The 15,277-nt window shown below is 44.7% G+C and overlaps 1 protein-coding gene across 2 annotated transcripts in view; it reads left to right on the top strand.

The window, feature by feature from the left end:
• The window catches only part of GRB2 (growth factor receptor bound protein 2), a 61,727-nt gene that overhangs the window by 24,505 nt on the left and 21,945 nt on the right, over positions 1-15,277 (top strand). Inside the window, exon 1 of one of the 2 annotated variants that reach the window (XM_068151555.1) lies at positions 5,585-5,687. The exons of the other annotated variant lie outside the window; for it this stretch is intronic. Within the exon in view, the coding sequence (XP_068007656.1) occupies positions 5,631-5,687 (57 nt within the window). The 5' untranslated portion in view covers positions 5,585-5,630. Of the gene's footprint in view, positions 1-5,584; positions 5,688-15,277 lie in introns of those variants that run through there. 2 annotated transcript variants of the gene reach the window in all.

Here is a 15,277-nt window from a genome sequence, read left to right on the forward strand (position 1 = left end):
ACATTACAAATGTGTGCCAACAGGGCTGAGGCAGTAGAACGGGCTTGGTGCAGATAAAAACCAAATAATTAATTGTGGCTGTGCCTATCCATCATGATACAAAGTCATGAGGGCTGCGGGAGTGTGAACAGGCTTTTTGTGGGCTTAATCAAGACATGTTGTAAAATTACTGGCCAAAAGCAGATGGCACACAAACTGCTAACATACCCAGAGGTTACCAGAGTAATTAGTCTGAGCTGACAGGTGAACCTGCTTGGGAAGAGATTGGATCTTGGGGTGTTTGGGGGTTTGGGTTTTTGTCCATTTCTTAGGTCTTTGCATAACTGGCTGACAGTGCTGCTAAACTTCACGGCCTGCCTCAAAGGTCTCATGTTGCAGGCTTTGATTTTTGAGAGCCTCAGGCTTTTGCTGACCTACCGGGTAGAACTTTTCTTTCTGGGAAGAGTTAGGAGCTGTTAGCTGCTTGAAAAAATAATTTTCCATTTATCTTACAACCACCAGTCTGTTTTTAATTCCTTGGATGATTTCTTGCTTATCTCTCTTTCCCTTAATGGCGTTACTTAATTTCAAGGCATCTTCCAGCTTGTATATAGTGCTAAAATACAGCATGATTTTCTTTCTTGTCTCTTAAGTTTCCCTATTGCTGATTCTAAGCCAGGTTCTACTGAGGTAGCTGGGTAGTGGCCACCATAATCACTCTCAGCTATCTTGTCTATCTGAGGCTATTTCATGCTTCCCTCCTCCCTAAATATTCATGTCCTGGAGAACAGAAGATTGGAAGGGTCACTCCATGCTGCACCTCTGTAATACACTATCTTAAAGCAAGGTTAAAACTGCCCCTTGCTGCAGCTGCTTTGTGTCAAACAGGTCACAGATGCAAATTGCTATTTTGAGGGTGTTTACCCACCTCAGAATAAAAGTCAATAAGCAGTCCCTGGTCGTGTGCAGTTTGAGATCTTTGTTTTTCACATGATTGGCTCTTTGCTCACAGTTTCCAGTTAAAGCATCTGGGAGTGGTATTGGCTAGAGTCTCAGTCAATTGGTTAGCCTTTAATATTCTGCAGCACATTAAAATTGCATTAATGTATTACTTGTGTTGTTGTTTATGTAGTAGTTTGAGGATGCCTGATTCTCCCTTCCAATAGGGTCTATTAGAATTGGTTAAATAGGTACAAATCTAGCAAAATATTGACTTACAGCTATGGGGAACCTTGAAAAGCTGCCTATTCTAGGAAATTGGCCTCCTGTTATCTCTGATTTCATGCTTTTTCCATCTGTCTCAAAATGAAGAGATTAGGGCTGATCCTAGCTATATGTGTGAGGCAGATTATGGTAATCTTATTATTCTGATCTCATTACATTTAGTCTCTAGGTTTCAAAATGTCCTGGGTTTAACCCTTTCTTCCACAGCTGCAGAAAAAAAACACCCAAACAGGTGGTGAAAAGGTAGTTGAGGTATGTTCTGTAAATTCCTGTTTCAATGTTTAGATCATCCTGAGATAAGCCCTTAAAGCCTTTCTGGCTTACTAATAATACACTTTGGGGTTCAATATTTTTTTGTCCAAATTTTCTCTCCTCACCATTTTAGACAATCTCTTTGACTTACAAATGATAAAATTCCTCCTATATATATGATAACAAATAAGTAATAGTTTTTAAGGATTCCATCCCCATCTTAGTACTTCGGTTAATCTAAAATAAGAGCACCTTCTGGAGAGCTTTAATTCATGATAGGTCAGATTTAGTTTGTTGTGGTGGGTTTTTTCCCCCCCCCTAGCTTTTCTGCAAAGGGAATTTTCCTGAGTTTTGTCCCAGTGCTTGACACACACAAATGGAGAACTGAATGGAATGTCTCCTGATCTCATTACAAGTGCACAGAAGTTAGTGCAAGACGTTGGAAAAGATGTAGCTGAGGGTTTTAAGTTGTCATGGGTGAGGCTGTTAAACTAGCCTATAAATAAAGAAGGGGCAAGTGAATTGGAGCACAGACTCTTTAGTATCTACAGCACAGCTCTGCTGTTACTGGGAGGTCAGTTGACTTAATTGATTGGAAAGGGTTAACTTCCCAGTCCGTGATGAAGAAAAGGATACTTCGCACTGGGCTTACATGTTTTACTGAGAGCACTCAAGCAAACATCGTCAGGTGGACTTTGAGGATTACAGGAGGTCTTTGTCTTAAACTTTTGGAGGAAGCTCTGGCCTTTCTGCAGAGTTTCAGGCACCAGTTAGGAAACAAATATTATTGCTTCTTCGGGCCTGTAAGGGAAAAGAAAGCAAAATGACAGCTGCTGATTGTGGGAGTTAAAAAGCAAATAGGAGTCTCTGTATTTAAGAGATTTGTATTCTATTGTAATGCCTGTTCAAACAGATTGATTGAGTACTGGAGACTCTTGCACTGCACTGATGGAATTCTAGATTAGCTGCTGCAAGGAAAGCTTTTAGAATCTCTCATATCACACACAGTATCACACAGTATCACTTAGGTTGGAAAGGACCTCGAGGATCATCGAGTCCAACCTATCAACACAGACCCCATGACTAGACCATGGCACCAAGTGCCATGTCCAATCTCCCCTTGAACGCCTCCAGGGTCGATGACTCAACCACCTCCCTGGGCAACCCATTCCAATGCCGAATGACTCGCTCGGTGAAGAACTTCCTCCTCACCTCGAGTCTGAACCTCCCCTGGCACAGCTTGAGACTGTGTCCCCTTGTTCTGGTGCTGGTTGCCTGGGAGAAGAGGCCAACCCCCTCCTGGCTACAACCACCTTTCAGGTAGTTGTAGAGGGCAATGAGGTCACCCCTGAGCCTCCTCTGTGGCTGTTCTGCTGGTCATCTTTGAACATGTATTGTCCAGTTCCCATCCTGAAGTTGCATTTGGAGGACAGGGAAGAAGATTGGAAGGGAAGAGGAAAAGAGATGTTAGTACATCAAAGGTGAAATAGAAGGAAGCAAGTTCCTCCTGTGTGGCACTTTCTATAGAATGGTTTGTGTTGTTACATCTGGGCTTGGAGAGAAGCACACAATGCAGAAACACCACTGAAGTTGTTGCCTCAGCTGTCTAGAGTACATTGAGTGTGTAACTTAATTAGGCTGCATTGTTTTGTAGTACTGGGGCCACTTGAGCCTTTCCTCTGGCTGCTAATTCCTGTGCTCTGATAGAAAATTCACATAAGTAACCAAGCTCTGTTGGGACTCAGCAGGATGGCAGAAAGGATCCCTTGCAAATGATGGTTTTAATTCACCCTGTTGGTCAGTCTTAACTGCTCAAACACTTGGTCCAGCACGAGGTAGGGATGGAGAGTGCAGAGGTGAGAATGAATGGCTGGAGGGAAGAAAGTACTGGGAGAAGCTTGGCTTAGCTCTGTCACAAACCTCACTTGTGGAATGGCTGCCTTGGGGACATGTCTTTGCTTTACAAACAGGATATTGGGGTTTGTGTCTCGCTGGTACTTGTGGCAGTGCAGGCACTTGTGGAGTTGCACTGTGAACTGGTATGGGAACAGAGCCAGCAGTGAGAGGGGGTTGTTGGGGTTTTGTTTTGTTTTAATTTTTTTAGCTGAGGTTGTCTTTGATTTGGTTTGAAGTAGTTGTGCTGGCTGCACTGGGGAGAGACCAGCTTTGGCATGGGAATTGGATAGGCTGGCACTGCTGCTGAAGGCTTTTGCTGCTGTCAGACTGGAGCCTTCATTCCTGCCCTCAGGCTATATACATTTGGCTGAGTCCCATGATGGCAGAGCAGCGTTCTCTAGGTGACTGTAGAGCAGCCCTTTCTTTCTGCTCAATAACTGGAGTTATTTTTCTTGCTGCTCTCCAGAGCTCCTTCAAATTTTGCTTTACCAAAACCACTGCTTCTATTGTGCCTTCACACTGGGTGGTGATGGTTGTTTTGCTTCGAGTGCTGAGCTGCTGGCAGAGTTTTCATATATTTTTAGATAACAGTGAAGTATTTGTTTTTCAAATGAGAGGTAGGAAATTGCAAAGAATAAAGAATTGCATGAGTTGGCTTAGTGATAGCATGCCTGTTCCATTTGGGGTAGCGGAGGAGGAAAGGGGAATAGATGGTGATGTAAGGGCTGCTGCTGTGACACTCCCTCAGTAATAACTTCTGTGAGGAGCTGTAAAGGGTGGAAGGAAAAATAAGAGATGCTGAGGATTTAGTGACTTTGACATTTGATGTGAGTCATGTCTTTATTGTAAGAGGAGGATAATTTAGATAAGCACAGCAAACGCTTTCTATAACAATGCAGAGCTTTTCCTTTTCTTCCCCAGAGCTTCACTGTGGACAAAGCAGGGGACATTGCAGTCAGAGTAAAAGATCATCTCTGTAAATGTGAGCCATGACTCCTGCACAAGCAGAGTGAGTTGTGGACGCTCTGCACTGATGAGGCAGGTCATCAGTTTGTGGTATCTGTTGCTCTAAGGAAAGTGCAGTTAAGTCTTACAGCTGAAAGAGTCACATAACCCTGAGAATGGAGGCTGACTTTTCATAGCATAGTAGAAGAGGGGCTTTGAAGTTCTGTTTTCTGGTCTAATTGTCACTGGCTGGGCTTTTCCATTTTGCCAGCATGTGAAATTTGCTTACTAAAGGTCTGTGTCTTGTGTCCCATAATAACTTAGATCATTTTGTTCTTCATCAGTATGCCTTGTAAAATTTTATGGCCAGAGGTAAGGTCTGTTTTCCCAAAGGTGCAGGTACAGCTGCTGTTGCTGGTCCCAGCACCAGTAGGGAATATCACTTCTTTGTGTGGACTGACATTGCTTGGGGGGGGATTCTCCTGACCCAGAGCACTGATGTTGCTTTCCAGTGGTGGTTCATAAAATCCTGTGTGGACTTTTTAAAAGTAATAGTCATTTTTTTTGTCTCCAAATGAGATTTCAACCCTGTTTACTTCACTTTCTGAGTAGGACAGGGATTGTAATGCATGGATGGGGAACGTTAGATGTACTTTGAAGGGGTGGGGGGGGGAATGTCGTGCAAAGAGCCATTGATAGTACTGTCCTTAGACTAGTAAGGCACCCCATTGGGTGCCAACAGGAAATGGCAACTTCAGCTTCACTGCCCAAAGTGCAGCTGGGGTCTGAAGTGACTGGTGATGGCATTTGGGGCAGCTAGCTCAAGGTAATGGAACCTGGGCTTTTCCTCCTTCTGTGCTTTCAAATGCAAATTGCAGTGTGCTCTGGGGACTGGCAGGAAAGTCCATGTGTGTCTTAGGTGTGCGGGGAAGTAGTAAAGCTGGACTGCTCGTAGTAAATACTGATTGCCGCAGAAAGGATACTGCGGTTAACGCTCACTTGACATCTGAAGTTTAAAAGGTTTGAGTTTTGTGTGCTGGTATGAGCATGCAATTTTTTAAACATCTACTCATCCAGCCCTGCTCTTTCTCATGTGTGCAGTTTCGCAATGTCTGCTTGGATGGAAGGGATGACTTCTGCCCTGCATGGCAGTGATGTAATCTGTAAAGAATTAACCTTGTCAGAAGGACCAACAGCTGTCAGTGCTGAAAAGTATGGAGCAGAAAAGGAGACTTGATCAGCCCACCAGTATTTCTTTCAAGTGTCCCTGAACCTGGGAGGTGTTTTATGCATGAAGCCTGGGTTGCTTCTGTCTGTGCTGCAGAAACCTACAGATGTCTCTTGCCGGCATCACTGTGAAACTTGCCTTAACCTGGTTGGCTAACCTGAAGGTAACTTTTCTTTCCATCTTACTCATTTAAGGTCCCAGCTTCAATTTGTATACAGCTTGAAATAAAAGTTGTCTTACTATTTGACCAGATAAGCCTGTCATCAGTAGACCCAGAAACCTCTGTAAGCCTCAGCTGAGTCCCTGACTCCTGCTTCCCCATTTTCCTTCCTCCTACTTGCAGACAGTTGAGTCTTGGGGTTTTACTGCCCCTTTGCAGCACTACCCACATGCTCCTGCTTGAACTCTTGGCCACCTCTCCCCTGTCTCTACTTTGTTTAACTGCCAAGATAAAACCTGTGGAACTGGTGGAATCAGTAGTGGAACTATTTACAACAATTGCTCATAAAATCCTGTGGGGACCTTTTAAAAGTAATGTTCATTTTTCATCTCAAAATGAAATGTCAGCATGTTTGCTTTGCTTCCAGTAGGGTAGGGATTGAAATGCACTGATGGAGAATTGATAATGGAACTATTAATTCTTGCATATGTAGGGTTTGGGGTGGTTTGTTGCAAGAATTATAGAGCAGACCAGTTTTGGATGACAGAAACCAGAAGTGAAGGGTGTTTCCTTGATGGCAGAGCCTGCTCACACAGTCCTGCCCTATTCCTGCCCTTCCCATCTCTGCTGCTTGCTTCAGTCCTGGAGTTGTACCCTGCACTTGCTGGGGTAGCTCTAGCCGTGTAGCCAACCAGTCAGCTGAGACAAGTGAAAAATGCCACCTCCCTGAGCTGTCCTGCAGTCAGATCAGTTCCCCAGTCTGCTGACCTAGACAAGAGGCTGTTACTGCTGCACGGGCTGCGTGTGGGAGGGTGCAGCTGCACAGCAGTGACTGCAGAAATGTCTCAAACAGAGCTGCTGCCAGCAACCAGCCACCACAAAGTGGTCAGGGTGGCCTCACAGTTTGTACCTGGGTAGGAATTCGCACTCAGAAGTGTGAGTTAGTAGTGAAATTGTTAATTCTGAGGTCCAGATGCCTACAAGATCAGTATTAACAGTGGCACTGATGACTGTTCTGACAGATTCTTGTCAGCATCCTCACTCCTGGATGCAGGATTAAATCATCTGGATTTTGGCTTGTAGCTCTTTGTTCAGTTGAAGAAGCGTTCCACCTTTCAAAGCATAACTTAAGTTGTTTTGAGCACTGTTAGTAAAAGACCTGAAATCTACAAAAGTTCAGTAATAGGAGAACAACTAAAGTGTTTCAAAGCTTTTGAAAGGTGAATGCTTTCAATAGAGCAACTCAGGTGTTAATCACTTGGGAACTTTGTCCTATGGGTAATTGTCAAATGTTATTCCTGGTATCTTTCTGGTAAAGAGCTGAGTAAGGCTGCTACACATTCTGTAACATTTACAATGCTGTAAAATATTAAGCAATAAAATATTGAGCAACTGATACTGAATGCAAGAATCTGTGCTAGTAGAATCCTCCAGCCCTTCGATTTTAAAACCAGATGAAGCAGAGGCAAGGCTTTTATTGCTGTGTTAACCTGTCCACACTGTAAAACAAGTGCAGAATAAATACTATAATAAAATGCTTTAAACAAGGTCATGTATTTAAAGGAAAGAAGAGTCTGAAGATTATCTATGTTGTGAATATGTGAGTTTCTTTCCACCCCCTCCCACCCCCCCATAATGTTGCTAATAGCCAGCAGGGATCTGCCCCTTGTCATGATCTTAGGAAGATAGCTATTAGGAAGAAATTATTTACAGTGAAGGTGATGAGAGACTGGAACAGGTTGCCCAAGGAGGTTGTGGATGCCCCCTCCCTGGAGGTGTTCAAGGTCAGGTTGGATGAGGCCTTGAGCAACCTGGGCTGGTGGAAGGTGTCCCTGCCAATGGCAGGGGGATTGCAACTAGATGATCTTCAAGGTCCCTTTCAACCTAAACCAATCTGTGAATCTTCAGGTGCACGATTGACCTTTTGCTCCTGTGGTTGTGACAGCATTTTCACTGGAGAAAACAAGAGCAAGTTCATTTGCTTCGTTTAAAACCAAAAGCCAAGAAACTTTTGAGCACATCTGAAATTTTCCTTTAAGTCCTTGAGGGGCTGCATCTTTTCTTGATGTGCTTTACAGTGTAGCAGGTGGTGTTTCTAGTGTTTCCCACCAAAATGTAGTTGATTTTTGGTAGTGGTTTTGGGCAACCTTTAGGTATTTTCCTCCTGGCTTGCTTTGCAGCAGGCAGTTGGCATTGGTGTCTGTATTGCTTCCCATCAAATAGTCTGGTTGTCAGTACAAGGCATGCCCATTCTTTCTTTAACTCTTCTCAGGTTTTCAAAGTGTACATCAAGACTGTTGTTTTCATGATGTCTTCAGTTTTGGAGTGCTCTTCCAAGAGAAGCAGTGAATTCCCCTACACTGGGCAGTTTTAAGAGTCAGGTTGACAGGGTGCTGGGCCATCTCATTTAAACTATACTATCACCTAGAAAGGTTGGATCAGATGATTCTTGGGGTCCCTTCCAGTCTGATATTCTGTGATGTACCTTTAGACATGTTGTTAGTAACTTAAACTTGCCAGGACACCCTGGGGTATCGAGGCTGGTAGTGCAGTGACATGAGCAGCCTCTTTTTACAAGCAACCAGGGGAGACCTTATTTAGGTGAAACCTGCTGTAGGAGGGATTGTGAAGTTACTCAGGAAACCACAATCAAGCTCAGGTGGCTGCAGTTCACTGAGGCTCTGAGTGTCTTTGCACAATGTAATCTTGAGTGTGATAATGTTGCATTAATGACCTGGGTGATGAAATAAAGCGAGCTTGCAGCATTTGTGATGACTGTTGGTTGAGTTGGAGTTCTGCATGCTGAAGACACCAATTAAAACTATCTTAGTGGTTTGAAGAAATGTGTTCTAAAACCAGGAAGATGTTCAACAAGAATTAACACAGCCTTACATGCAGGCAGAAGCAATCAAGTGCACCAGTACAGGATGGGGAATAACTAGCTGGGTATCAGTTCCTCTGAAAATACCCCAGATGTCACAGTGGAAAATTGGTTGTAATGGAGGTGCTATCATCTGAGGATGAGCAATGAGACGTACAGACAGGGCTGTGATACTGATAAAACAAGCAGTGAAATCCTTCAACTCAGTGTGTGCACAGTCTTGGCTGTCCCTTGAAGTCCACAAGACTATAAAACTGCTCTCTAGGCACATACTCCAAATTCCTGCTCGGAGATGAAGTCCAGGTTGTTCCACCAGGAATCACCTTTCCTGCTCAGCTTTGCCAGCGCTGGGCTAGCGGTGCCCTCTGTGGTGTGGCATTCTTGCAGCATGCCGAGTGAACTGAGCAGTATTCAACTTTGGAGGCTGCAGTCACCTGCTTTGAAGGTTGCTCTGCACAGCTGTTAGAAGCAGTTTGTCTTCCTTAACACATCCTTTCATTCTTTAACCTCCTATTACTTACAGACATCAGACAACTCTGTGGTGTACTAGCATTAGAGTGGTTTGTAATAGAGAACCTCTTCCATGGAGCAGTTGCCTGATGACCCTCTACAAACAACTGTTCCTGTCTGGTTCAAAGTGATAGGGAAATTACTGGAGTTGGCTTGCTTGGAAAAGCAGTAATTAAAAGTGAAAGTGGAGGAGTAGAGTGTTGGACTTCGTGGTTTCTTGGGCAGTGAGATACAGGAGAGAGAAAGGTTCATGTCCTCCAACTGGAACAGGGAGCATGAGTGCCTTCATTTGGGCATTTCTTATCCCTGACAGAGGAGTTTTGGGGGTTGTCCTTCGAGGTTTGGGGTATCAAGCCTGAGATGATTGAGGGCTGGTTGTTACTGTTGTAATATCCTGTCCTTCAGTGAAATGTGGGCCTTTCTTCATCCTCTACTGAATGTTTTAGTCCTTTAAGAGACTGCTGCAGTGTGTTTACAGGCAACACGTGGGGTGTTTAGCAAGGAATTTCTCCTTCTGAGCCTAGAGGAACTGTCCCTATCTCTGAGAACTAGGTATGTATCCTTCCTCAGAGATGGTGAGAAACACATTCTCTGGCAATGTACTTTAGCAAGAGAGGTTAGGACAAAACAGATACATGCAAATAGGAATAGGAACTATAGGCTAGTGAAATGAAATTGTTATGCAAAACAGATTAAGAAGGGATTTCACAAGCCATGAATCTAGTCTGATTTATGGACTGCCATGCATCTGTATTTCCCCAGGGTATTTTTCACTTTCACTGTGTGTGACCAGCCTCATTTGTATTGTAAAGATCTAAAAGGGCAAGCACAGCTGCAGTGGCAAGCACATGTTATTACTGCTTGTTCTTCATTGCCTTTTCCAGTTTTTCTCTTTGATGCACACCAGGTAATGGTTCATAACAGAGCCAAGGGTGATGAGAAGTTGTGTGAGTGAGAAATGCATGATTTTGATAGACTTGCAAACTGCCACAAGGCCACTGCTGCCATTTCTGCAGTGCTGCACTGCTTGAAGGTAGCTCTGAAGCCCTCACTGGAATGCTTGAGAGCTTTTTTGGTGGCTGTTATTATTTTCTGGTAGAGTGATTTTTCGACCTTCATCTGTCAGAGCTTTGTGCCAAGAGCTCTTGCAAAAGCCATTATGATTTCATTAATAGCCTGAAAAGTTGTAGCTGGTTGTACTTGGGGCATGTGATAACAGATATGTTTCATGCCCCTAAACTTGAGGGGATAGCTGGACACAGCCTCTCTTTTAAGAGGGCCTGGATTTTATAGCACCTGGGTTAGCGCCTGATGCATTAATAGAAACCAGGAGATGTTACCCTGACCACTAGGTAAAAAGTAGCTCATTCAGAATTTTTCTCCTCAAAGTTGAGGCTTTATTTAAATACTTAAGTCAATGTATACCCTGTTCTTTATGTACAGATGTGCTCATGCATCTGGGTTAACTTGGGGTGTGGGGTTTTGAGTCTGAACCTTTCCCAAACAGAGCTGCTTTTAACTTGGAATTCAAGGTTATTTTCTTTGCTCAGTAAAAAAGAGGGGGGAGAATGGTATAGAGCTCTCTAGGCTTCCTAGCTTGACCTGTTCTTCGGCTTGTGTGATTCTCTGATGGTTCTCCTGTTGGGACCCTGCTTAAAGCTAAATTAAACAGTGCTGATCTGTTTGCTTTGGAAATAAAAACCCAGTGAGGAAAGACGCTCATTAGCTTGCAAAATGCCCATCCCCACTGGTAGCTGAGTAAACTCATCCACAGTGCCCAACAGAACACTGACAAAGTGCTGTTGCTCTTCAGTGCTTCCAAATTGGATGTGGATGGGGTTTGAGGTGAAGGAAGGATGTTTTGTCTTCTGTTTCCGTGATAACATCCTGAGTGCCACAGCATGTTCTGAAGGGCGGCCGGTCCTGGTCGTTAGTCCTGTAAACTAACCCTTGTCTGTTGGGGAAAAAACAACACTCCCCTTCCTCTTTTTAAGAAACTGTTCTTGTGAATCCTGTAGCATATTCTGCTCTCTGTCTGCAAGCCAAGCTGTGGGGCTGTGGCTGCCATAAGCAATCTTTATCCCTTTTTTGCACTGCCATTTTGATCAGGCACTGAATGGAGGCAGCGCACTGCGCTCATGGCAGCATCCAAATGGTGAGCAGTTGTCTTTGGGTGATGGAGTTCATCAGAATTAGTGTTCAGCACCATCAAAGTTACTGAACATGAAATGAGTCTCACTTCTAAGAGTCCCTGATGCTACTGAAACACTTGGGGGGTCTCATAGATGAGGGAAGCCTCATTAAAACAGTGGCTGTAGCTACTTCTAGCTCTGTAAAGCTGTTTTTGTTTGGGTTATAAAATCACCAATAGTGATTTTTGTCTTCAGCTTGCCCTTCCTTTTGTTCTTTCTGCACTAGCCTCCTTGGAAATACACAGTTTGTGGTAGCTAGAGCTTAACCTTTCTACAAATGGTAGTAGTGGGAGAACTAAATTGAAGATAATTCTGTAATTGCTTGAGGCTGACAGCTCACTATCCTTCACCGTAGGCAGAGGTGGTGAAATTGTTACCCTTTTACCTCTGTGTTTGTGCTAGTGGAAACTTCCTGCACAGAAGGAAACTTAACTGAAGAGGGGACCTGTGGCAAAGTTCCTTGAGCTTTGACTCTTTCCAGGATCCCCATTAAGACATTTTGGAGGTCACTGCAAATACAATTGAACATACTGGGGGTTTTTTTGCCTCCCATCAACTTGTGCCATGTAAAACTACAGCAGGTGAGCCATAGGGAGAGAGAGTTGTCTAGATTGTGCTCTTGGTTTACTTCTCTCTTTTTTTTTCCCCTCCTATTAACTACATAAATAATTCTTCATAATTGCCAGAGCACAAGAGTTGCAAGGCCTGAGAGGCAGGGTAAGTTAGTCTGTGCTGAGTCCTGTCTGTGTGGGTAGACTTCATTGTATCTCAGCTAACTTGCCTCATGTATTTTTGTGTTACATGCACCAAAAAAAACCCAAAGTGGTTTTTATGTGAAAGTTGAATGCTCAATCCTGACTGCATTCCTCTTTTTGGACTTTGTTCTGTTAGGACAGTCTTTACTGTACTTGCCAGCCAGTGTTGCTATGGATTTCTGGACCACTGTCTCTTCCTCTGGAGTTCAACATTGCATAGAAGTGTAATTGCAACTTGCTGTTGTCTCACCTAGTTAAAAGTAATATCCTCTCCTGTAGTCTTACCCAGCTACTTTCCCCCATCAGCCCTTTCTGAAGGTTAGGTGAATATTGGATTTACCTGCAAATGTTTAGATGGATTAGGACTCCAGTGATGAGCAGGCTGCTGTAGTAGACTTGAAGGACAATATTGCTTACAGCTTGGAAAGAGAAGCTTCGATCCTAGAGTGGCTGTGCAGTGCCTTACAGAGACATTTTTGCTTTGCTGTCTTTCAGCTTTGTCTTTTATTTTGGACTAGGTTACCAGGGAATGGAAATTACTTTGTTTCTTTAAGGGGAAAACACCTCTAGAGTTGGTAGCATGTAACCCAAAGACTAGCCTCTTGATTTGCACAGCTTCAGAAGTTACTTTTCTTGGCTTCTGCTTTCAGCTGCTTGTCCTGCTGAAGATGCTGTCAGTGGGAGCACTGAGGTGAAGTAACAGTTGTCACTTCAGATAAGGCTTGTGACAAAAGCCTTGCTGAGGAGGGGGGAGGAAGGGCCCTTGCAGTGCAGATTTGTCCTTGTGGGAAGACCTGAAATACTGGTTTTGGAGTCAGTATTTTGTGGTCTTTATGTGCCATTAGAAAGGGTGAAAGAAGGGGTTCTGTAGTGATGATGAATATGGGGGTAGGGGTGAGGGTGAAAATGTATCCATAACACATGGGATGTATTGCAGTCTCTGTGCATTATTTAGATACCATAGTTGTGGGGAGTTGAGTGCAGTTTAACTTGCTCAGTGGCTGTGAAGTGTTTTCAGACTTTTTTTACACAGTATCCCTAAGGTTGGAAGAGACCTCAAGGATCATCAAGTCCAACCTGTCACCACAGACCTCATGACTAAACCATGGCACCAAGTGCCACATCCAATCCCCTCTTGAACACCTCCAGAGATGGTGACTCAAACACCTCCCTGGGCAGCACATCCCAATGACAAATGACTCTCTCTGCGAAGAACTTTCTCCTTACCTTGAGCCTAAACTCCCCTGGCACAGCTTGGGACTGTGTCCCCTTGTTCTGGTGCTGGTTGCCTGGGAGAAGAGACCAACCCCTTCCTGGCTACAACCTCCCTTCATGTAGTTGTAGAGAGCAATGAGGTCATTCCTGAGCCTCCACTTCTCCAGGCTAAGCAACCCCAGCTCCCTCAGCCTCTCCTCACAGGGCTGTGCTCAAGGCCTCTCCCCAGCCTTGTTGCCCTCCTCTGGACATGTTCAAGTGTCTTCTTAAACTGAGGAGCCCAGAACTGGACACAGGACTCAAGGTGTGGCCTAACCAATGCAGAGTCCAGGGGCACAATGACTTCCCTGCTCCTGCTGGCCACACTATTCCTAATGCAGGCCAGGATGCCATTGGCCCTCTTGGCCACCTGGGCACACTGCTGGCTCATGTTCAGGCAGCTGTCAATCAGTACCCCCAGGTCCCTCTCTGTTTGGCAGCTCTCAGCCACTCTGACCCCAGCCTGTAGCTCTGCATGGGGTTGCTGTGGCCAAAGTACAGCACCTGGCACTTGGACTTGTTGAATGCCATCCTGTTGGACTCTGCCCATCTGTCCAGTTGGTCAAGGTCCCTCTGCAGAGCCCTTCTACCCTCTAACTGACCAACATCTGCAGCTAGAGAGCAAGTATTCACAATCTTAAAGCGTGCCTAAACTTGATGCTTTAGGGTTTGCACTGAAAAATGTGAACATTTTGCCTTTCCTATGTGTGATGATAATAAATGGAATGAAAGGAAAAGCCTGAAAGGTTTTAGCAGCAATCTGTTCTTCAGCTAGTTGCCCTCATTGTCCAATGTACCTTTTTGCATTGAATGTTTGAAGTCAATTTTTAACTGTACTGTGTGTCATGATGAGTAAACAAAGGAGAGAAGAGTTCTGAGTTGGCTTGACCTGAGCTACAATTTTGATGTCTAGGTTATCCTAGATTTTATTAAGATGCTGTTTTCCTCTGTGCAGCCTCCTTGTTGATGGCATTAGGCAGCCAAAGTGAGGAGGATTCATTTCCTCAGGGGGTTTTGTGCGACATGAGGATGTGGCAGGGAGCTGCAGGTTACCAGGCAGGGTCTTGGGTTGTCTTCCACAAAACCCTGAAGAGATGAACTTGCTCATAAGCAAAAAACATGCATTGCAGCCCAGAAAGCAAATCACATCCTAGGCCACATTGAAAGAAGTGTGGCCAGCAGGTCGAGAGAGGTGATTCTGCCACTTTGCTCTGGTGAGCTCTCACCTGGAGTACTGCATCCAGCTCTGGAGCCCTCAACATGGGAAGGACAGGGACCTGATGGAGCAGGACCAGAGGAGGGCCATGAAGATGATCAGGCAGTTGGAACAGCTCTGCTATGAAGACAGGCTGAGGGAGCTGGCACTGTTTAGCCTGGAGAAGAGAAGGCACTGGGGAGACCTAACAGCAGCCTTCCAATACCTGAAGGAGGCCTACAAGAAGGCTGGAGAGGGACTGTTTCCAAAGGCCTGTAGTGACAGGGCAAGGGGCAATGGCTTGAAATTACAGAAGAGTAGGTTTAGATTGGATGTTAGGAACAAGTTCTTTACCATGAGAACACTGGAATAGGTTGTCCAGGGAGATAGTTGAGGCTCCATCCCTGAGATAATCAAGGTCAGGCTTGACAGGGCTCTGAACTACCTGATCAAGAGGAGGATGTCACTGCTCACTACCGGGGGCTGGACTAGATGACCTTTGGAGATCCCTTCCAACCCAAACCATTCTGTGATGTCCTTCAGTGCCATTTGCAGTCAGTTTGTGGTGAAGGAAAATTCCACATTATGGAGTGTGTTGAACTTGCTGCAGGTTAGTTTCCCTTGCAGCAGTGGCTGCTTGCTGGGTTTGTAGCTAGTTCATAGCTCTTACTCCAGCAGCAAAGGGGGGCATTCTTCTCTGAAACAAAAAGCTGTGCTGAAATACTTCTGAAGAGGGTGAGAAACATCCTCCCAGCCACTGTTTCAACCCTGGAGAAGCAATTTCCAGGCATAATTGTGTTTCAGAA

The sequence above is a fragment of the Melanerpes formicivorus genome, unplaced genomic scaffold (assembly GCF_026170545.1).
Source record: "Melanerpes formicivorus ecotype bairdi unplaced genomic scaffold, bMelFor1.0.p_v2 SCAF_21, whole genome shotgun sequence".
NCBI lineage: Eukaryota > Metazoa > Chordata > Aves > Piciformes > Picidae > Melanerpes > Melanerpes formicivorus.